Here is a 24596-nt window from a genome sequence, read left to right on the forward strand (position 1 = left end):
TGTCTTTCCCTTCCCCTAATGAGCCTAGTTTAAAGCCTGCCGGAGGAGATCCGCCAACCTAAAAAGAAAACACATGCTTACCTTTAGGGGAAAGGTGGAGACCATCCCATCTGAGCATGTCTCTTGTCGTGATGTGCCGGTCATTGTTGAGGAAGCCAAAGCCTGCCTCGAGACACCATTCCCGAAGCCGCCAGTTGGTCTCCGCAATGCACGTTGCATACTGTCTTCCACATCTGCTCACTGGTAGGATGGAAAAGAAAACCACCTGTGCCCTACCTCCTTCAGCACGCCCCCCAGAGTGTGGTAGTCCGCCATCAGGCAATCAGGGCTTCTTCTGGCCGCATCATTAGTACCCACATGGATTAGGACCATGGGGTAGTAATTGGTGAGCTGGATCACGGCCTGGATCATCCCCTTCACGTCGTGAATCTTTGCTCCAGGTAGGCAGTAGACCTCGTGTGTCAAGGGGTCCTGGCGACATATGGGGCCCGCTGTACCTCTCAGGATGGAGTTGCTTATGATGATCGCTCAACGCTTTTTCCTCCGGGACTCCTTAGCTCCTTCAGCCTGCTCAGAACGTGGAGTTGTCTCCTCTCCGGTTGCCTCCTCTCCTTCCTTCTCCTCCAGAGTTGCCAGGGCCTCATACCTGTTCTCCAGCTGGACTGGAGGAACTGGTACTGCTGTGTTACTAGCAGCCCTGGTTCTGGAGGTGACAGTCTGCCACTCTGCAGTGGAGGGCACCTCCCGGTTGCAGATATCTGTGTAACACCTTTGGGACAAGGACAGATATCAGTGGGTCCCAACTTGCAATTCCCTCACTCAGTCAAGATCTTCCATCTATAGTTCATTTTGATACCTATGAACTAGTTTTTTAATCCATTTAATATGCTACATTAAGTTTACATACTACAGCACAACATTCAACCTTTTTGGGTCAGTGTACCCCAGTAGCCAGTCAAGTGGGGGGAATGGGGGTGGTTCCCCAGCAGCAAGTAAATGAGGTGGGGGGTGGAGGCCAGTAGCCAATTGGTGACCCGGGAGGGGGGTCCCCCATACCCAATCAGCAACTGTGTCAGTGCCACTGTGGTGGAGGTGGAAGTGCCAGCAGTGGTGCCCACTGCCAGGTACACCCTGAGGCCATCCTAAGTATGTCTGCCGTGTGTGTGTGCACATGCACACATACACATACACATGCACACACATTATACAGACATATTAAGGCATGTAACTTAAAGTACAGCGTTCCATACTGTAATATATATGCTCATGCATATATGGAAAATGACGATTGGGAGGGACCGCAGGAGGTCACATCTAGTCTAACCCCCTGCTTAAAGCAGGACAATCCTCAACTGTGTCATCTCAGCCAAGGCTTTGTCTAGCCAGGTCTCAAAATCCTCCGAGGATGGAGATTCCACAGGGTCTCTGGGTAACCTGTTCCTTTACTTTACTACTCTCGTCATGAGAGAGTTGTGCCTAATATCCAACCTCAACTTCCCTTGCTACAATGTGAGACCATTGCTCCTTTTTTCTCATCTGCCACCCCTCAGAACAGTCCCTTTTGTAACCACCCTTCAGGCAGTTGAAGGCTGCAATTAAATCAGTCTTCTCTTCTCCAGACTTATTAAGCCCAGTTCCTTCAGTCTCTTCTCAAAAGTCATGTGTCCCAGCCCCCTCACCATTTTCATTGGCCCCCTGGACACTCTCCAGTTTGACCACAACCTTTCTGTAGGTGACCAAAACTGGCCACAGTGCTCCTGCTAATGCAGCCCAGTGTGCCATTAGCTTTTTTCCACAACAATGCCACACTGTTGGCTCATACTCAGCTTATTGTCCACTGTAACCCCCAGGTCCTTTTCTGCAGAGCTGCTACTTAGCTATTCAGTCCCCAGCCTGTACCCTGCATAGGGTTGTTCCGTCCTACATGCAGGACTTCACGCTTATCCTTATTGAACCTCATGAGATTTCTACCCTCCAGCTTATCTACTACTCCCCCCAGCTTGGTGTCATCTGCAAACATGCTGAGGATGTACTCCAACCCATCTTCCAGATCATTGATGGAGGTATTGAATAAAACCAGCCCCAGAACTGACCCTTGAGGCACTCAACTTAATATTGACTACCAACTAGACATCGAGCCAGTGGTTACTACCCTTTGAGGCTGATGATCCAGCCACTTTTCTATCCACCTTACACCATACATGAAACCTGTATTTCCTTAGTTTGCTTTCAAGAGTGTTGTGGGAGACCATATCAAAAGCCTTGCTAAAGTCAAGATGCATCACATGCACTGCTTTTCCTACATCCATGGACCCAGTCTCTTATAATAGAAGGCAATTAGTTTGGTCAGGCAAGACTTGCTCGTGGTGAATCCATGCTGACTATTCCTAATCACCCATTTTTCCAAGTGCTTAGAAATGGATTCCTTGGGGATCTGCTCCATGACCTTTCCAGGGACTGAGGTGAAGCTCACCAGTCTGTAGTTCCCCAGATCATCCTTCTTCCCTTCAAGATGGGCACTAGATTTGTCCTTTTCCTATCTTCCAGGGTATTTCCTGGCCACCATGAGTTTTCAGAGAAAATGGCGAGTGACTTTGCAACCACATTTCTCAACTCTCTCAGCCCCCTTGGGTACATCACATCCAGCCCCATGGGCTTGTACATGTCCAGCTTTCTAAACAGTCCCTAACATGTTCTTTTGCCACCATCAGCTGCTCTTCTTTTCCCTAAAGTGTGCTGCCAGGCACAGTGTCTGGGAGCTGACTTTGTCTGTGAAGACTAAGATAAGGCACTGAGTACGTCAGTCTTTTCCACATCATCTGTCACTAAATCTTCCTCTTGTTGTTGCTGACATACTTGTAGAAACCCTTTTTGTTCTTCTTCCCTTGTTAGCTGCACCTGCAGTTACACTTTGGCCTTTGATATTTCATCCCTGCATGCCCAAATAATACTCTTATACTTCTCCCTAGAAGTTTGTCCAAATTTCCACTTCTTGTCAGCTTTTTTTTTTACGTGTTACTGGATTGAAGAGTTCCCTGCTATGCTAAGCTAAGCTGGTCTCTTGCCCTACTTGCTAGTCTTCCTCCCTTATATAAATGATTGATATATAAGTAAATAAAAACTTCTATTGACCTTTGCAGGGACATAATGTCAAGCTTAACATATTCTGACTAATATAGATGTAATCTGACTGATTACATCTTATGTCAGTCTTTCCTTAATTTTCTATGGGAATTAAGTTCAGGATGTTATTCTGTAATTGTTACAGTTCTCCATTCCTTCCCTTTTTGTGCCCTACTCAAGTTATGGCAGCTGTCCAGTCCCCAATGTTTTAAGAGTGAAAGGTAACCTGGAGCACCTTATCCACAGGTTCTTTTACTTACTGCATAGTAAGAGCAGGCATGGCAGAACTGTAAACTTTGTGGAGTTGAGAGTTTGAATATTGATTTGCCCTTCCATTTGTATTCATCACATGCTCCTGTTTCTTGACTTTTTCTGCCACACTTCCTAATTTGGTATGAAGAAGATTCTTGTTTATGTGGCTGTTAATAAATTCTGTTGTTGACCCCATTTGGCCTGCTCCCCACCATGTGACAATATCCCTTTGTGGGTGTTCCTAGTCGAGCCATCCAGTGAGCCTGGCTGTGTATATGTACCTCAGAAGGAAGAATCTTTCCCTCCCATATAAATCAACTAAGAATCTAAGGATTATCATGGAACATGATAGCTCTTACTACAGTATGCACATGCAGGAAAACTTTAATTTGAATCATGAGAATAAAAGCAGGTATTGTTTTTTATTTCTTTGCAGGCAGTATGGGCTCTTGGCAATATTGCTGGAGACAGCACCATGTGTAGAGATTATGTATTGGACTGCAACATCCTACCCCCTTTACTGCAGTAAGTATGTTTTGAGAAGGGTAGTCTCTGTTTTGCTGATGTCTGATGAGGCTGAAACTGAACTCCGGGATAGCCAGACATGTCAACACAGTGTGTGATATGTGTAACTGTGAAACTGAGTCACAAATTCAAGCACAGATGAGAGCTACTGCTTATACCTTATTTGACAGCTTAATAAGCAGTACATATTTACCACTGACAGTGGAATAGGTAAATTCACTTTTAATTGTCTCTTACTGCTGTGTAGGAAAGTTTTACGTAAGCACTTCCCCAGCAGCACAAACAGCACAGATTGGGTTCTTCTCATCCTGTATTCACAGTGCTGCTTTCCCGATTTGTTGTTAGCAGGGTTTGTATACAAGGAGAAACTACTGAAGGAAAACTATGTCAGAGGTGAGTCTGTATTTGATTCTGAAAGTAGTGAAGTCTGTGGCCAGTTCTCTTTGTGAAAGTGAGTTCTGGCAGGTAGATCCAGCTCATGCGAAAGTTTTTTTGTTCTTGTGGAGTTTTCTGTACTGGTCATTATTTTGCAATGTAGCTGTTCTGAGAGCTTGGATTCAGAGGGTGTGTAGCTGATGAAGGACTTTGAATATCAGGAGTGAGAGCTGAAACTAAATTCCCAATTCAGTGGACAGCTAACACACAGAATGGCACACTGAGGAAATGCGGTTTTTTGCTCAATACAGGGAGGTGTACTGTGTATCAGCTGGAAATTTTCAGGGTTTGTTGCTTCATTCTTACTTTGTTCTTAATTTTTACATAGTGTTGAATATTTGGGGGTGGGGGAGCCCTTCTGTGTCTGATAGCAAAGTCACTTTTACCCTAAAGTGTGAATATTCTTCAGGGTGCTCTTGCTTCCCTGTCTCTTTAGATTTTGCTTCTCTTGGCTAAACTGTATTTTGTCATGAGCAAAATGAGATTTCCTACATTGGCTTGCATGAGAGTATTGGTATTTAGCATGGGTAGGGCTAAGGGCCTAGACTAGGGGTGGGCATTTATTTGGGCCTGAGGGCCGCAATGGGGAGCTTTGAGCTGTTGTGGGCTGGGTCAGCACCTCCCCACCCTCAGCAACTCACCAAAGCTCCTTATGGGCTGTGGTGGGGGTAGGGAACAGTGTTCTGGAACAGGAGGGGCAAGTGAGGTTGGAATCATGAGGCCAGATCCCCTGGTGGTGACAGAAAGCTCCAGCCCAGGCCCTGGGACCTACTCTGTAAGTGACCCTACCCTCTGGGAAGGGTTGTGGGGGAAGGTATTGCCTGGATGCTAGGTCCTGGGAGTCTGCCATGGATAGAGGCGAGATAAGGAGCAGTAGCCACTGCTGGAGACGGGAAGCAGAGCAGCACCCGGCTGCAGCCAAAATGAAAGCTGTGTGTGTTGGCTAGGGCTGGCACTAGGCCATGAATGCCAACAGAAGCCAGGCAGGGCTTAGCCCTATGCCAAGTGCCACTGAGGCAGCTGCAGGCCAGATCCAGTCACTTGGTGTGCTAGATTCAGCCCACTGGCCATACTTTGCCCACCATTAGCCTAGATAGATTACGCAGTTAAACTTACACTGTAACATATTGATTTTGTACTCAAGCATCTTATACTAGGACAGTAAGCACTCAAGGAACTGATGGGCATGATCCCCTGGGAGGCCAATTTGAGGGGGAAAGGAGGAGTGTAGTAGAGCTGGTTGTACTTTAAAGAAACCTTACTGAGGGGGCACGAACCAACCATCCTGATGCACAGGACAGTTAACAAGTATGGCAAGGAACTCTTCAGTGAGCTAAAACACAAAAAGGAAGCTTACAAGTAGTAGAAACTTGGACAAACTACAAGGGAGGACTATAAGCGTATTTCTCGGGAATGCAGGGATGAAATATCAGAAAGGCCAGAACACAGTTAGCGTTGCAGCTAGAAAGGGACATGAAGAATAATGAGAAGGTTTTCTACAAGTATGTCAGCAAGAAAAGGAAGATCGGGAAATGTGTGGGCTCTTACTGAATGGGGGAGACAACCTAGGGCATCCAGAGACATGCCCCCTGAGGCAGGGCTGGCACTTTAATTAGTGCAGTTTTGAGAGCAGTGCTAATTAAAAGTCCCTGGAGCGTCATGTGTATCAGCATTCCTGTGCTGAAAAAGGGCAGTGGGGCACTTTGAATTAAAGCTTGCCAAACGAGCTTTAGTTTAAAGCACCCTGCTACCATTTTCAGTGCAGGGACACTGATACTCGTGATGCTGGAGTCTGCTGGAGTGTAGTAATTTCCACGTGCCAGCAGACTTAGTTAATTACAGTGCATCAGAGCAGCCCCCCTGCATGTGTATAGGAGCCCCCAGTGACATATTATGTGAAAAAGGCTGAAGTACTTAATGTCTTTTTTACGTCAGTCTTCACAGGCAAAGTTAGATCCCAGACTACTACACCTGGCAGCACGGTTTGGGGAGGAGGTGAGCAGCTGACAGTGGTGAAAGAACTTGTTAGGGACGGTTTAGAAAGCTGGACATGTGCAAGACCATGGGGCCAGACACAATGCAGCCGAAGGTGCTGAGGGGGTTGGAGATACGATTGCAGAGCTGCTGGCCATTATCTTTGAAAACTCAGTGATCAGGAAAGGTCCTGGAGAATTAGAAAAGGGGAAATCCTAGTGTCCATCTTGGAAGGAAGAGGATCCAGGGAGCTACAGACTGGTCAGCCTCACCTCAGTCCCTGGAAAAATCATGGAGCAGGTTCTCAAGGAATCCATTTCTAAGCACTTGGAGGAGAACAAGGTCATTGGGAACAGTTGGCATGGATTCACCAAGGGCAAGTCATGCCTGACCAACCTGATTGCCTTCCATGATGGGAAACTGGCTCCATGGATGCAGGGAAAGCAGTGGGTGTGATGCATCTTGACTTTAGCAAGGCTTTTGATATGGTCTCCTGCAACACTCTTGCAGGCAAGCTAAAGAAATACGGATTTCATGAACGGACTGTGAAATGGATAGAAAAGTGGCTAGATTGTTGGTCTCAAAGGGTAGTAATCACTGACTCGATGTCTAATTGACAGCTGGTATCAAATTGAGTGCTTCGAGGGTCAGTCTGGCTCTGGTTTTGTTCAGTACCTTCATCGGCGATCTGGAAGATGGGTTGTAGTGCCGCCTCAGCATGTTTGCAGATGACACCAAGCTGGGGGGAGTAGTAGATATGCTGGAGGGTAGGGCTAGGATTCAGAGACAGCTCAACAAATTGGACAACTGGATCAAAAGAAATCTTATGAAGCTCAGTAAGGACAAATGCGAAGTCCTGCATGTAGGACAGCACAACCCTATGCACCAGTATAGGCTGGGGACTGAATGGCTAAGCAGCAGCTCCGCAGAAAAGGACCTGCGCATTACAGTGGACAATAAGCTGAATATGAGGCCAATAGCGTGGCCTTTTTGCAAAAGGCTAATGGCACACTGGGCTGCATTAACAGGAGCACTGCCCAGCGGATCAAGGGAAGTGATTATTCCCTTGTTTGGCACTGGTGAGGGTGCATCTGGAGTACTGTGCCCAGTTTTGGGCCCCCCACTATAGAAAGGATATGGACAAATTGAAGAGAGTCCAGGGTGAAATGAAAATAGGGTACTGGGACACACGGCTTCTGAGGAGAGACTGAACGAAATTGGGCTTATTTAATCTGGAGAAAAGAAGACTGATTTAATTGCAACCTTCAACTCCCTGAAGGGTGGTTACAAAAAGAGACTGTTCTGAGTGGTGACAGATGAGAGAACAAGGAGCAATGGTCTCAAGTTGCAGCAAGGGAAGTTGAGGTTAGATATTAGGAAAAACTCTCATGAGGAGGGTAGTAAAGCACTGGGACAGGCTACCCAGGCAAGCTTTGGAATCTTCATTCTTGGTGGTTTTTGAGACCTGGCTAGAGAAAGCCTTGGCTGGTATGACATAATTGAGGATTGTCCTGCTTTGAGCAGGGGGTTGAACTAGATGTGACCTCCTGAGGTCCCCTACAACCTTAATTCTCTTTGATTCTATTATTACAGTGACTAAGCTACAGACAGAGAACACCTATACTAATATATTGGTGTAGTTACACCCCATGAGTCTGTTAGGGATTTGTTACATTTTCGCTTCTTTCACTGTTCAGACTACTAAGCCTTTCAGGTTTACACCTGTGCTATCATAGGAACTGCCCAAGTGGGTCTTGGACTCTGTCAGGACTTGCACTTTGATCTAAGAAATATTATCTTGGCAAGATTAGCACTTCTTCCACCAGGACTCATGTGATCTGCTTGGGTAGTATTCCTTTATTAGGTGCATATGGAACAGCAGCACAGTCTTTATCTCTCTTTCACTGGTACGAACCTTTATGCTTTATCAGGTAAGACATAAGTGTCATTTGCCTCCTGCCCTGAGCTAGATTCAGTCTTGTTCCTATCTGGGATTGCTATTGGCAAAGGAATAGAGCACAGGTAGTGCTTTATGCACTTGATGGGGAGAAGGATGGCATTGGGGCATCAGGGAAGTGTCAGTTTTTTTAAAAGGATCTGAATTCACATGTATGGAATACCTGCATAACACCCAGACTGGCATCTGTATAGACAGCTCATCGAACCACCACAGTTATGTAAAATAAGTAATTTTTCTTATACTGGAAGAAACCTAGAATTAGGTACACATGCTTTGGGTTCTGAAATGGAAATCATTCTTCCCCATCAGCTGCCATTGCACAAAAGGATTTTTGTTGCAATGAATAATGCTGATAAACAGCAGGGGCTTGCTCAGTGAAAAGACAACCTGCTTCTGACTAGGCTGGGGACATTCAGGAAGTTCTGTTATTTATCAGTAATCATTTTATAGATCTCATTGTCTTTTGTAAACCTCCTGCTTGCCCAAGCTCTATCAGAGATCTAATTTTAATGAAATTGTGCAGCCAGGAAAGGAGCTTTGTAGTATGTTCTTTCACAGAGACTAGGCTCACGATTTGAGTCTTCAGCTGATTCAGCAATGGAGCACTTGAGCCTGGAGAACTTTCTCTCATAAAGAAGGCATCTTTGATATAACTTCTGGGCCTCATTTAAAGGTCCTGTTCTCTAAAACAGTTCAGCCAGGTTGTGAGCAAAGCTCCTGAACTGACTGAACAGTTCCATAGAGATCCTGATATCTATCAAAATAAGTTACTTGATCAAACTCATTGCAGATGTTTCTGGACTAGTAAAATCCAGTAATAAATTGAAGGCAGAAGTTGCCTTCTACCATTGATTACTATTTAACTAGTGATTTATTTTGATGTAATCTTTCTAACCTAGTTTCCATTGACTTAAGTTGGAAGAACTTTAGACCCTGTGAAAGCTTCATTAATTAATCTGTTAATTAACACTACAGTATGTTTTTCCTTTGAAAGATTTTAAAAGAAATGGACTGATGGCTGTTTTTTCTGTTCAGATTACTTTCAAAACAGAATCGTCTTACCATGACACGGAATGCTGTATGGGCTCTATCCAACCTCTGCAGAGGGAAGAATCCTCCTCCTGACTTTGCCAAGGTAAGAAGCAAAACATGATAGAAAACAAGAGAATGAAAGGTTGAGGCATGGTGCCCAAAAAAGGGAGGAGGAAGGAACTGAGATGTTTAAATTAAACAAAAAAGCCACAGAAATTGTTAGGACTTTCAGAAGTCTTCCTGAATGTGCTTAGTGTAGCTGAGAAGTGTGTAGATTGGTAGCTTTGAAGATGTGTGCAATTTTTGGGAGATTTTTTTTTTGATCTGCAGAATCTTTTGCACTTGGTGAAGTCTCATCTTGTCTATCCAGGTGCTAACTCCTGGGAACGGACACCACGCATACAGCATGCAACTAGTTTGACAACCAAGGAGCAATTGATAGTGCTCTACATGGCAGTCAAAAGCCCATTGGCCTGCCTAGGACACTGCTCCAAGTAATGCATATTGGCAGGCTGTGTAGTTGCTCAGTCTAATGTTTTGGGGCTGTTGCAAATGTCTCAGGATTATTGCGATTTCCATGAGCAATAACATATGTTCACAGAAGGAGGGTGTGGGGCTTCAGATGGATATATGCAAGACCTCCTTCTAGTGCAGGGATGTCCAACTTGTGAGGTTTTATGGGCTGGACGAATGGTATGGGGCTTGTCAACAGCCCAGACAAATGGAACAGGGCCAGTCCATGGGGCCGAACAGGCCTGCAGACTGGCCCTGCATGCAGGATCCAATGCACAGGGCTGCAGTACCATGAGCACTGCATTCAGTGTGCACCCCAGACTGTCCCCGGGTGCTATGTGCATTGAACTAGCTGTGCATCCATCCCAACCTCTGCACCACATAGGGCTGATCCAATGATTGTACCCTGTGTGGCATGTCTGAGACACGGGATGGTGTTCCAAGACGATGGATTGCTAGGAAGACACGGGATCCACCTGATGAAGGGAGGGAAGAGCATCTTTGCAGACCGGTTCACTAACCTGGTGAGGAGTGCATTAAATTAAGCTTGCCAGGGGATGGAGACCAAAGCTCTCTGGTATGTGGGGAAGCAGGTGACCTGGAGGTAGCACAAACAGGAGGGGGCAACAAGGGAGGCCTTCTCATTCATCCTGAAAAAGTAGGGCAGTTAGCTAGTTACCTCAAATGTCTGTTCATCAATGTATGGAGCCTGGGAAACGAGCAAGAAGAACTGGAAGTCCTTATACAGTTATTGAACTATGACATCATTGGAATAACAGAGACTTGGTGGGCTAGCTTGCATGACCCAGTTGTGACAGTTCTCCAGTATAAAGTGTTCAGAAACAACAGGCAGGGAAGAAGAGGACTAGGTCTTTATGTAAATGAGCTGTATGATTGCTCAGAGCTCCAGTGTGAACTAGAGATAGGCCAGTTGAAAGTCTTTGGGTTAGCAAGGGGGAGAGCAGCAAAGTGACGTTGTGGTGAGGGTCTGCTATCGACCACCAGACCAGGAGGATGAGGTGGATTAAGCTTTCTTCAAACAGCTAGTGGAAGTTTCCCCATTACAGGACCTGGTTCTTATGGGGGACTTCAGTCACCCTGACATCTGCTGGGAGGGCAATACAGCAGTGCACAGGCAATCCAGGAAGTTTTTGGAGAATGTTGGGGACAACTTCCTGGTGTAAGTATTGGAGAGGCCAACTAGGGGCTGTGCTCTCCTTGACCTGCTGTTCACAGACACGGAAGAACTGGTGGGGAATGTAGAAGTGGATGGCAACTTGGGCAGCAGCAACTGTGAGATGATTTGAGTTCAGGATCCTGAGGAAAGGAAGGATGGAGAGCAGCAGAGTAAGGACCCTGGACTTCAGAAAAGCAGACTTCAGCTCACTCAAGGAGCTGATAGGCAGGATCTCTTGGGAGGCTAGTGTGAGAGGGAAAGGAGTGCAGCAGAGCTGTTATACTTAAAAAAAACAAAAAAATAAAAAAAAAACCCTTACTGAGGGGTTAGGCACTGGCTGTGGGGAGAGCTGCCAGGTCCCTATGCAAACTAGACCCAACAATTGGGGATCTCTGTAAATCACAGGGGAAGTGCTTCCAGCAGCTGCTCCTTAAATTTTTTTTCATTTCGCTGCTTACCCTGCCCCGACCCTGATTGGTGGAGGGGCCCTGCCGGCCAGGCCACTTGCTGCTGATTACTGGGGAAGTGAAAACCACTGTTTTAAATGTGCTGTGGTTTTTGCTTCCCCACTGCTGATTGGGAGGGAGACCCCGGTGGCCCCACTGCTTGCTGTTGACTGGCAGGGAGGCAAAAACCATGGCATATTTAAAATTTCATTTCCCAGAGATCTGCAGCAAACAGCTCAGCTGGTGGGGGCCCTTCTGCTTATCAGGGCCTGAGGAAAGCAGTGAAATGAAAAAAAAATTAAAGGAGTTGCTGCAGAGCACTTCCTCTGCAATTTATGGAGATCCCTACCAATGATGTCTCACTGAACTATCCAGCAGCTAAGGCACATGACTGCTATTAGTACTAAGCCAGTCTGAGTGAAACAAAAATAACATGGCATGGACTCAAGTATCATTGCACTATAGCAGGAGTATCAAAAACATGGCCTGCAGAGACCTATCATCCAGTCTGCAGTGCTGTTTATGAATAACAGAATCATAGAAAACTAGGGTTAGAAGGGACCTCAGGAAGTCATCTAGTCCAACCCCTTACTCAAAGCAGGACCCAGCCCCAACTAGGTCATCCTAGCCAAGGCTTTGCCTGGCCTGGTCTTAAAAACCTCCAAGGATGGAGATTCCACAGCCTCTCTGGGTAACCTGTTCCAGTGTTTTAGTACCCACCTAGTGAGAGAGTTTTCCTAATATCTAACCTAAACTTCCCTTGCTGAAACTTGAGCCCATTGCTCTTCACTCTGTCATCTGCAACCACTGAGAACAGTCCAGCGCCATCCTTTTTGGAACCAGCCTTCAGGTAGTTAAAGTTTGCTATTAAACCCCATCTCAGTCTTTTCTCCAGTCCTCTGAAGTCATGTGCCTGAGCCCCTAAACATTTTTGTTTTTCTCCAATTTGTCCATGTGCTTTCTGTAGTGGGAGGCCCAAAACTAGACACGGTACTCCAGATGTGGCCTCACCAGCACTGAATTAGAGGGCAGTAATCACTTCACTTCTCTTGATATGCTGGCAACACTCCTACTAATGCAGCCCAGGATGCTTAGCATTCTTTGCAACAAGGGCACACTGTTGCAATACGAGTTGGATCATATCCAGCTTATAGTCCACTGTAACCCCCAGGTCCTTTTCTAGAAAAATTGACTAGCATATTCTGTATCTAATACTGAGGGAATCGGCTGCCTTGTCCTGTGTCATCTGATGCTCCCAGTTCCTCCAGTTATATGTGCTGCTGCATACGTGAACATGTCTTCATTTCTAATGTTGAAGGAAGACTTATTCCTGCTTCTCTGTGGAGCTGGAGCTTTTCATAAGAGCACTGACGTAGGTCCTTAATGATTCCTCCAGTCTTTCAGACTGCATATAAGTCCACTGCCCTACAGAGTCAAGTGCAGGATGCTAGCTAATTTTGGACTTCTGCATTTCATAGACCATATCTTTTTAATGTTTTGCAGGTTTCACCTTGTCTAAGTGTGCTTTCCTGGCTGCTCTTTGTCAATGACACAGATGTACTAGCTGATGCCTGCTGGGCCTTGTCATATTTGTCTGATGGACCTAATGATAAAATACAGGCAGTGATTGATGCAGGAGTGTGTAGAAGACTTGTGGAGCTGCTGATGTAAGAAATTAACTTAAAAGGATTGACTTGATTTCTTACTGTTACCTCTTTACCCTTTCTCTACAGTCCAGATTCCTGCAAAAGTAAAGTTAAGTAGAGATTTTGCAATAGTAGAAAACAAACATGGTTCGTTGGCCTTAATACCAGCAGTATCAGTAATTTTGATACGTATCTTTTAAAACTCTGTAAAAACAACAGTGGATGCATCTACATGTGAAATTAAAGTGACAGAATAAATTGGAGCAGCTTGTGCTGGAGCCAAATTGCTCCCAGGTGCAGCATCTATACATGTGCCTGGGACAGCAGCAATTTGAGCTGAGATGGAATGAGCCCCCAAAAGGCTGGGCTGACAGGTCTCCATTTATGCCCCTGGTCACTATCTACATGCACCTTTCAGCACAGTAAAGTACTCCATTGTAAGATAGTACTGTCCCTGACAGTACTGTCCTACAGTGGAGTTAATTTACTGTGTCCTAATACAAACACACATGTAGACTGATGCTTTACTACGGAGCTAATTAGTTAACTGCACAATAAAGTGCATGTGTAGATGTACCCACTGAGACGCAACTGAGTTTTTATATTATGTTAAATATATGACATTTTATACTGGAGCTCAGGGCCATCCCTGGTGGAGGCAAATTGGAGCAACTGCTGGGGGCCCTGCAGAGCAGAGTGGAAAGGCCGTGGCTGTAGTTTAGCCCACGCACCTGCCTGCGGATTGGACGCCTCTTTGTTCCAGCCAGAAGTTCTAACCGCCACCCATCCCACTGCATCCGGTGTGCCGGGGCTTTCACTCCCCAGCGTAAGTGCCGTGGGATGGGGAGGGGGGCCCCGCACAGGCCGCTTTGCCCTGGGCCCTGCACCCTGCTAGAATCATCTCAGCTAAAGCTACAAAAGTAGGCTTTGTCATTTTGGTTTATGCATATGGTCTGTGCATATCTTAGGAAGCTGTTATTGCTAAACAAGCAGTACATAGCTACGTTAATGTAAAATCCTACAATATGTTTAAAAAGTAGGAAGGAAAAAAACCTAGAATATACAACTACCTTCATTTACCAGCTTGTGTGTATTAAACAGACTCAAGCAGTATTAAACAGAATTAATGATCATTTACTTAAGAAAAAGGAAAAACACAGGAAATTATTGAAAAATACTGTCTTTCTTTTCTAAAGTTATCTGTTTTCTCATCATTGGAGGAAACGCTATCACTGCTTTATCCCACTTTGGTCTTTAATAAAATGCTGTTACTGATTGGTTACAAATATAGGAAATGTGATCTCTTGCTAGTTAAATTTTATCTTAGAGATGATACAGATATCTCAGCATCAGTGAATCTTGCTCTGTAATCATTAAGTGATGCTTTTTATATTTACTAGAATTTTCCCTTTTGTGTTAAGAGCCACATTGCCATTTTCTAGTGATGGACTAGCTTTCAGATATTTATAAAAGATAATATATGGCCAGTTGTCAAATTGCTATGAGAAATTAACTGTTTCGGTCCATCCCTGTGAATCCCTTTTATTTTAAGGTAAATTTTGTTAGAGGAAGAACACTTGGCTTGTCAGCACCTAGCAACAAAATAACAGCCACGAGAGGTGTTTTTTGTTCGCTTGAAGGAATTTGTCAGGAGTCGAAGTTGGAGGAATACTTTCCTATGGAAAAGAATTTAGTTTTTTCATTTTCAAAACCACAACTTCATTTTAAGGGTGTGTGGTTAAATTAAATCTGATGCCCAATTTTTTCTGTAATAGGAGAGACTTGTAAGAGTCTTGTGTTTTTATAACAGAAAATTAAGGATTTTTCTTTTATTTTTTCTTAGTTTATTTTCTTTATTTGGCAGAAGTTAGTGTGTAGTCAGTTTTATTGATTCCATTATATAGTCAGTAAGTTATTTTACCGTGCAGTGGATTTCTCAGCACTGGAAGAGAGAAAAACAGTGCACAAAAAGTAAAGCAAAAAGTCACAAAAACTGTTCATCAAATCTAAAACATTAAAAAGCCCCCTAGAGGATCCTAAAAAGAAGTACCCATAGTTTCAAATCTAAACTTAGAGATACCTTTTATGACTTCAGTCGTGTCAGTCTATCTTGTTGAGGAAACTCTCCTTTCGCCAGTAAGGAGTCTTGGTGTAGGTCCTGATTGAAAGGATGGGCCTGCAAAATTGTCTTGGGCTGTTACCTCTTTCCTTGTATTTTTTAGGCACAGTGATTACAAAGTGGTATCTCCTGCCTTACGAGCAGTTGGGAACATTGTGACTGGTGATGACATCCAGACCCAGGTATAGACTTCATTGTTTTTGGGTTGTAATTCTGTTTGCCTTTTTGGTTAATGAGATAATTCATAAGCTTCTAAATTGCTTTTTTGTTTTGCTTATTACACCATTGTATTTTCTGGTTTTCACCCATATGAGAGTGGTGTCATTGGTTGTAGCCGAGCATGTCACTCTCATGATTCATTTCAGTCCTGACCTACAGCTCTTAGGATGAATTTCTACAGTCATGCTGATACTATTCAGTCTTGACATTCAACACTTGCGAGTATTCCTTTTCTGATTCTGTCCCAAGCAAAGGCTAGCTGTTATGCTGAATCTTGTACTGGCTTTATTCTGTGGCCTTCTTACCTCTATAGCCTAGTTCAGATTGTCCAACTTCATGCACCCTGCAAGGGGTTAATTTGCAGAGGGTAGGGGGTGGGAGGAGCTCCCACCTGGCTGTTCCTCCCCACATTGCAGCAGCAACCAGGGGCTCAAGGCACCTCCTATGGATTTCCACTTCCTGTCCCTGCCCCAGGAGCCTATGGCAATGTGGTTCAGCTGGGGGGTGAAGATGGAGGCTCAGGTGTCTTGGTGGAACAGTGCAGCAGGAATTGCATGTGCTGTGTGCAGACCTTACTGGTGTGGCCCATGTGGTGTGCAGCCCCCAGCTGCTTAGAAGTGTTTATACTCCTGGCCTCGTTGAAATATTAATATTTACTTTTTAATCTTTGCAAATTTGCAACTCAGGTTCCTAGCCCAGAGTTTAGTTTGTTAACACTGACCATATGTTATTATGCATGGGACTCTTTCTTTTGTAATATCACCTTTAACCCAGTTAGATTCATATTGGGTAAGAAGATTGGTGAGTAACAACTAGATGTTCTCTGCTTATATTCTTCATTATGAGTGAGATTGTTTGTATACATTTTCTAATCTTGTTTTTTATGTTCTGTTGCTGAGAGCTACATTAGCACCATGTTCTTTATCACTTGTTTCGATGGCATGTAAATTTGCCATAAAATTATTTTGAGATCAGGTTTGATATACATGATTCCTTAGTTTTGTAGAAATTAAGGTCAAAAGGGGAAGTAGTCCATCTCATTTGAACTCCTTTTATATTCCAAGTCACTAAGTATCATGCAAATTTCCCAGAAATTTCAGTTAAAGCATCATATGAAAGTAGTGCTGGAAGGGACCTGGCAAGATCATCTAGGCAGGATCATCCCAGCCAAGTGTCTCTCTAACCTGCTCTTAAAAACTTCCAATAAATGGAGATTCCACAATTTCTCTAAGTAACCTGTTCCAGTGTTTGACCCACCCTCATACTCAGAAAGTTCCTCCCAATCTCCAACCTAAATTTCCTGTGCTGTAGTTTGAGGCCTGTGTTCTTAGACCTGTCCCCTGCAGCTACAGAGAAAAGCCCATCTCTGTCCCTTCTGTAATCATCCTTCAGGGTGATCAAATCCCCCTTCAGCTTTCTCTCCTCCAAACTAAATAATCCTAGTTCTTTCAGTCTTTCCTCATAAGTCTTGCCTCCCAGCCCCCTAGTCATATTTGCTATGTGCTGGGCTCTTTCCAAGCTGTTCACACCCTCTTTGAAGTGTGGGGTGAAAAACTAGATACAGTACCACAGGTGAGGCTTCACCACTGCTAAGTAGAGTGGAAGAATTACTGCCCTTGATTTGCAAGTGCTGCTTCCACCAGTACAACCCAGAATGCTCTTGGCTTTTTTGCAACAAGAGCACACTGTTGGTTCATATTAAGCTTATGGTCTACTTCAGGGATGCATAACCTCCAGCCTATGGTGCAGCCCACAAAGCTGGAGTGAACGGGTTGTCACGGCACATCAGCATAGGTGAATGCTTCTGCTGCTGTCTCTCCTTTCCCCTGCTGATTATTCTGGGCATAATCTAACATATTTTCTCTACCCTTTCCCCTAGGTAATTTTGAATTGTTCAGCCCTCCAGAGTTTACTGCATTTGTTAAGCAGCCCAAAGGAATCTATTAAAAAGGAGGCATGTTGGACAATATCTAACATAACAGCTGGAAACAGAGCCCAGATCCAGGTAACCTACACAGCTATGGGTTTTGTCTTCTGATCTTGGAGAAACGCCTATAAAGTGGCATTCCATTTATATACTTTAAAACAGAGGTAGTAGGAGGCTATGAGCCTCCTTCACAGGTGAAGGTTTTGACAACCCAGCCATCTCTGTAATAGAATTCAGATTCTTAAAGCTTAGAAACTTTATCAGGTTTCAGAAATAAAGGGTGAAGAGTTATGCCAGGGGTAAGAGAGCTGACTGGCTAACCCTAAGAAAAACAGCTTTGCCACCGTTTGCCATGATTTCTCTTGTGTCCCATTTTTAATTACATATGGAGTTTTACAACAAATAAACATATGCTGTTTATCTGTGCTGTTTTTGGTTCTCTGCCAGAGTCCTGAGGAAGGGCTATCTCCCACAAAAATCCTTGTCTCTGGCAACTTTGCTATATACAATCTGGGGAATAAAATCTCATCGCCAAAAATTAAATTTTCATCTCAACACCCAGTATAGTTAGGTCCTCCCAAACAAGAAAGGAATACTTTCACCCTTCTAATTTACTGAATATAATGATAGCCAGATTTTAAACGCACACAATCCTATGTTTTCACTACTAAACCTGGAAGTTGATTCTGTAAAACACTTAATGAATGTTCTTAGATTTCACACCAGTGAACCATTTTACCTAGTTCAGGCTGTCCAAATTCAAAACAGTTGTTACTAGGATAGTCTCTTTGAGACCACCTCCATAACCATCAGCTTTTCTAGTCTCTTTGTCTTCAGTGCTAGAAAATATAGGAGTAGACAGCAATTTTAGTCCCCTGTACATCAGTCTGTGCACTGGAATTCCCTTGCCATGGCAGACCAGACAGACCAGATCCTCATAGCCTGGGTTTTTGGCCCTCTCTTAGACCAGTGGTCCTCAACCTTTTTAGACTCCAGGGACCCCTTGGACAATGTCACATCTTGGCTTTCTACTACAGAAAAATAATAGAGCAATCCTTTTTTTTTGCAATAGACTCAGAAAGACCACAGTAGGTCAGAATGTTTTTGACACCATGGATTCCTGTTTGAAATAGGACTTAATCTCTGGGTTTATCTTGTGAATCATGTGTACGTGTTTGCACACCTTACATTGCGAATATTGCACAACAGTCTTACAAGAATTTCACAGCACCCCAGGGTGCCATCACTTTCTTAGGTGGTAGAACTCCTAGAATTCTTTGACTCCATATGGCAGACTGCAGGCCAACCTTTGTAGCAGTTTCACAGACTTTCAGGAGATATTTAACTACTTTTTTCTTCATTGGCTCTGTGGTTTTCCCTTCAAAACTGATAGGGCTCCATGTCTTTGATTTTATTTGACTTTGTGGGAGATTTGGAAGGATGCCATTTCGCTTCCTTGTGTTCCCCCTCAGAAACGGCAGGCAGAGAGCAGGCTGAATTGAAAATAACTCCTGCCTGACCAATACTAAGACTGAACAGACTGACAGAAGTTCCCGTCACTGAGTTAGAATAAGTTATATGGCTCTAAAGCCCTCTCCTTTCCCATTCTCACTCTCTCCTTCCTCCCAGCATACACTTATACATAGGACCCCATATTTCCACAGCTTCTAGAAAACTCAGGGAAGTTTAACTAAATCACTCAGGAAGGTGAGGTCATCCCTGGAACTGAAAGAAGAAACACCAGCTCCTAGTCAATATGAAGGCAAGATCCATGCAGAAATGAGTGAGAACTGGAAAGCACCCCTCAAGTCTTTCTCTGCCATAAAAGATGACACATCCTGCTGCCCTTCTAATGCAGATGAAGCATTTATGTTCAGTGGCTCTTGTTAATTTATCTCAGTGGTCTTCAACTTCTTTAAGGTGAAGATCACTTTTTGAAGTAAAGGGCAAGCCAGGATCTACTGCACCCCCCACACCCCACCACCCTGCCCAGCAGACCAGTCTGGGGGGGTCCTGGGGGCAGATCGAGGCCCCCACAGTGAAGGAGGGAGTGGGGCAGGGGTGAGTGGGGCCCTGACCAGGTGGGTGGGTCGGGCTGGGGGGGAGTCAGAGCTTGGGTGGCTTGTCCAGGTGTGCGGGTGGGCTCCTGGCAGAGGGCTGGAGGGCACATGCCCCCCTGATTTGTGTGCAGGGCAAGGTGGCTGCTGCTGTGCCCCAAGCCATCAGGGCTCTGACCTGGCCTGACCGGGGCACCACTCGCCCAGTGGCAGGGAGTACAGAGGGGGATCATCCCACTCACCCAGCTCCAGTGGCAGAGGGCATGGCTCAGTTCAGCCACATGGCTCCTGCCGCTCTTATGTCCTGCCACTCCTGGACTTTGTCCCTGCTGCTCCCCATGTGCGTCCCACTATTCTCGATCATGGAGCCTATGACAGTCAATCTCATTCTCCCCAGACTGAGAGAGACTGTCACAGGCTCCCTGATCAACCAGTTGATCAGGTTGCCCAAAAAAACACTAAAGAAAGAAAAACTTGGAAAATTAATTGTTTGGTTCTGGTTTGTGGGAGTATGAGTAAGAGGTAGTGTATCACAGGACCTAATGGGTTTTTTATTATTCTCCCTTAGATTTTGCTGCCAAGGCTTCTTTAGTAAAGGGCATAGTCATTCTGCTGGAGGTGTACTTCTGCCCAGACAAAGTCATATCACTCAAACTAGACTTCAGATATAGCAGTCTCAGCTCTAAGAGTATTGGGTGCTGTCTCTGATAGTGGATATATTTACTAGGTAGGCAGTTGTGAGCATATCAAAAAAGAAAAAAAAAGGGTGGGGGGAGGCAGGGAGAACCCCTTGGCAACATTTGCTTTTTAAACTATTTCTCTGGAAGTTTTTCAAGACTGATACTTCTCAGACTCTGACTTGCTGTTCATTCAGACCTCCTAAATATTTGTTCTGTGGGCAACTACTTGATGGAATTGGCATTATAGGCTAAATTATATCTTTCCAAGTATTTTGTTGGTAAGGTCTTAGGGGAAGTGTAGAGGCAAAGTAGTCACTAGCCTTTTGGCAAGGGAAATAACTTCTCCTTCCAATAAGATAATCTTTAAGGTACTTTATCTTGGCAGGTCTTTTAATGGGAAGCTGCTGCTCCCCCAAATGAGGTTACACATTAGGCGAATTGGAAGACCAAAGAGAGGATACCCTGCAAAACAATGTGGCCTCAAAAGATTTTCTTCTTTTTGAGGTTTTCTGAGTCTGGTCAGATTCTGAAGTACCCTCTGATGGGTACTTCAGAATGGATCCTCATCTGGGTGTGAAACAACCTCAGAAAATGCTTGCTTGAGAAAATCAGGAGGATTCAATATTAGGATTCAATATCCATGCTGTCCTAGGGATGAGCTCATCCTTTTCCAAAGAACACTAAAGTAAACCAACACTGGCAACAAGATCTGTCAGAGAGGAAAGCTGCAGTAGCCCTACTTTAGAGGTACAACCAATATTCTCGTGCATGCAAGTGGCTCATATGTATAAATTGGATTAGTTTCATAAGTACTAGAAACTCAGTTAAGTTTCCAAGAGATCTGTCAAGCTAAGTGTGGCCTCTGATCCATCCACTAATATAAAATGGCATCTCCTGTGTTGTATAGATTGTGGCTTGCAGGAAAAGACCTGGCAGACCTTCCCTCTCTATTCCATTTACTTTACCCCACAGCCAGCAGTACTACTGTGGAGAAAACCCACTTTGCACATGCCATCTATATATGGGAGGGCAGTTGATTCCTTAGTATCAAGAACTGAAGTAGCCTCTCTCCTCACTGAAATGATAGAACCTGGTCCATGGAGGAAGACAGACTTTGGACAGGATACAAGTCTTCTGTTTTGAAGTTCAAACGGAAATGATAGTGCACAGTCTATTTCAGTTCTGGTCTCTCAAGAAGTCTGTATGTGAATTAGTATTCCAGAGGGAAACACAAACATTTTATCAATGCAGCATTTTTTTCTGGAGCTTGAGGATATGAAATAAAGCTCGTGGAAATTGCCTTTAGATACTGGAAAGTCACCTAGAGAATTCTTAGGTTTTGCTATGTCAAGGAACATTTTGATTGAACAGAGATGGTACTAATTGCCAGAGAGGGAGGAGCCTTACCTACTCTGGGACCTCAAAAATAACCCCCAGTTACTGCTGCAGCTTGGTCTGTATGCAGCAGTTGTTGCTCTGACAGCAGCCTCAGGATGTGTGTATCCCTGACTGCTGCTGCAATGGCAACACCATGGGGCTGCTTCTGCCAGGGGCATGGACCCTTTGGAGGTGAGGGAGTCATTCTGGTACCCCTACTAAGTTAGTGCCTAGTGCTGGTACCTCACTTGCCACTCCCCTCCCCTTGCCAAGTTACTGTATGGGTTCACCCTTCCTACATCTGCTCCTTGCCCATTCGCTGCCAGCCTGGGCCTCCAGCCCCACTTTATCTGAACCTCAGTTCCTGTCCAGAGCCTTTAGGTGTCTGGGGCTGTGGAGAGCTGGAGCCAGCCAGCATGCTTTTTGTAGAGACAGCTCTGGCATGCAGTGCAAGGAGGAGTGAGATCATGCCCCTGCACCCCTCCTGGATCTTCCCCTGCTGAAATACCAATCCCAGGCCAAATCTTCTCCTCACCCTTAAGCTTGTTTGCTGAAATGCTTTCTTCCAGAGGACTGCTTTGTCCATACCTTGGCTTCATCCAGAGTTGTTCCAGTCTCCTTAATGTCTAAGTGTATTGGCAAGTCAGATGTAGCAGTCTATTAATGTAATTGGTTAAGCTTATATAACACATTCCCAGACGAATTGGATTCTTAGAGGAATGAGGCATTAAGGCAAACACTGTCAGCCTCTAGGGTTTCTTTAGTTGTTTGTTTGTTTGTTTGTTTGTTTTGTGATCACCAGGTTGGGTTTGGGGAGAAGGGAGGGATTGTTGGAGGGTGTTGTTTTGTTTGTTTGTTTGTTTTTAAAGAAAAACTTGTAAAAAAAATTCCTGTTCTTCATTTTCCGTGCTGTTAAATAATGTAAACTGCTGTTGATCAAGTTTTGCAAGGAAAATATTTGTTTTGGATAGAAACCAGACTATAACTTTTGAACGTAAAAAAATAACTTTTCAAAAAGTTGTGTGTCTGAATTCAGGGGTTTAGTATTTATTTACAATGGAGGTCTCTCTTACAAGGTAAACTTTGTAACTGCACTTGTTCAAGTTTACAAATGATTTATCTGGAGGCTAATATATCCAGTGTAGGTAAGCCTTTAGAATCGCATAGGTACCGTCACCAAACTGTGCTATCACTCTTGCAGTAATGAGCCTCGTAAGGCAAGCCACATTCCTTTTAGCCAACTTCTTGTTGAGTGAAAAATGAAATAGATCTGTAAACTTAATTTCTGGCTGCTTGCCTCACCCATGTTCATTAACAAACAAACAGCTACGTTTAATGTCAGTTAAGATTGCCTTGGGTCACACATCCCTCCATCCATACTCTGTAAAGTATGGAAATATGAAGCCAAAGGGAAAGACCCCTGTATCAATTTCCACTTCCTTTTTGCCTATGCTTGCTGGTAACGCACTCCAAAGATTTTTCACTTCCATTTCCGAAAGATACCAAGAAGCAGAATGTACCTTGTCTTTATCATATTCACCCTTTAACATAAAATTTTAATGAAATCAATAGCTTCCCAAATGCATGAAATGTGACAGCCAGTTGTGCTGATTATTCTCTATAATTGATATAAGATCTTACGAAGGTGCTGTTAATTTTTTGTTGAAGGTGGAAGTGAAAGCTTTCTAAGTGCGTTATCAACAGTGACGTAAGCAATAGAATGGAAAGGTGGAATGGAATGCAGGAGTCTCCCATGTTTTATTTCCATGCTTTTGAGGTTTTGGGTGGACGGGTATGTCCTGATGCAACCTTAATTGTCACTAAGCATAGTTTTTGTTTGTTAATTTCCTAGTTTGTATGCAGCTTTGCTGTACTTCAGTGGATAGCTTTTCCAGAGTCAGGGAGAAGGGGAGCTGGACCTACCTGGGACTCAGGAGGAGAAACTGCACTGCTGAAGCTAATCCTGACTGTCAACCCTTCTGGAGGGTATGAAAGACTGACATGCCTCAGTGAATTTCTTTGTCTTATACTTTAACTCTTTTAAAAGTTACTGAAAGCAGATATACCAAGAACACTCATTCTTTCTTAGCTGTGATATAACCAACCTGTCAGCTTCAGGAAGCTGCCAGGAAGGAATCTGTCATCATTCACTTCCACAAATGCATCTTAGGTACTCATGGGCACTCTACTCGTAGAAATTAGATACATCCAGATGCAGTAGCAGCAGGGTTGCATGCTTGTGTTCCACCAGCAACTCTGCCTTTTCTACTCCCCCTTCTTCTGGGTGTTCTACCTTTCCCTTCAAATCTGCTAGTATGCAACAACTATAGATATAGTAGATACCATCATGGCCAACACTAGAACCTCAAGAACAAAAAGATGATTAATGATTGTGCTAAAGAAAAAACGGTTAAGTCAAGAGATGTCACAAGCTCCCGTTCTCCGTGAACTGTGTATAAAAAGCATGGGATACAATATACATTGATCAGTGGAGTACACACTCAAATGTGAAACATGTACTTTGGTGATTCACAACTTAAGTATGATAAATCTGAACACTAAGTACAGATTTATGTTTACTGGGCCATAACATTATTTTCTAGTCACTTATTAAATATAGGTGTTCAGGAATTCTGGATTTACTCCCAGACTCTAGAAGAGTTCAGTTTATTATATTGTAATTTAGAGGATGTAATAGGTTGACTAAAACCTTTTCAGTAATTCTGAAGGACATTGCAGTGCAGTGAATGAAACTGGGATTTCTTATGTTTGAGACTTGAACATTATTTCTGACAGTCTGTAGTAATCTTGCAAGAGTTGTTGGGTAGCTTGCTTAAAAATGTGTTACAGTTCATGGGTATAGGTTGTAGCCGTGTTAGTCTAAGGACATAGGCACACAGTGTTCTTTGGGTAAATTTGATCCAACTCAGATAGTTGGAAACATTCTTCTTAACAAGCTGTAGGGTATAAAGACCCTTTTTCAGGCTGAGGAAGCATCTGCAGTTGGGGTGTGCTCTTCCTGGGTGAAATGAGTAGTCAAGAAGCTAGAGGCTGGTATGCATGCAACAAAGCCAGTCAATGAAGATGTAAATTGAGGAGTCAATGGATGAGAGACAGGTTGGGAGTGTGTGTGT

The 24596-nt window shown here is 44.1% G+C and overlaps 1 protein-coding gene across 1 annotated transcript in view; it reads left to right on the top strand.

The window, feature by feature from the left end:
- KPNA1 (karyopherin subunit alpha 1) overlaps window positions 1–24596 on the top strand; it is a 60339-nt gene that overhangs the window by 23634 nt on the left and 12109 nt on the right. Inside the window, exons 6-10 of the mRNA XM_019544124.1 lie at window positions 3812–3900; window positions 9305–9404; window positions 12941–13104; window positions 15306–15384; window positions 17301–17426. Coding sequence (XP_019399669.1) covers window positions 3812–3900; window positions 9305–9404; window positions 12941–13104; window positions 15306–15384; window positions 17301–17426 — 558 coding nt within the window. The remainder of the gene's footprint in view (window positions 1–3811; window positions 3901–9304; window positions 9405–12940; window positions 13105–15305; window positions 15385–17300; window positions 17427–24596) is intronic.

Source organism: Crocodylus porosus, unplaced genomic scaffold (genome assembly GCF_001723895.1).
Source record: "Crocodylus porosus isolate Cpor-Errol unplaced genomic scaffold, CroPor_comp1, whole genome shotgun sequence".
Classification (NCBI taxonomy): domain Eukaryota; kingdom Metazoa; phylum Chordata; order Crocodylia; family Crocodylidae; genus Crocodylus; species Crocodylus porosus.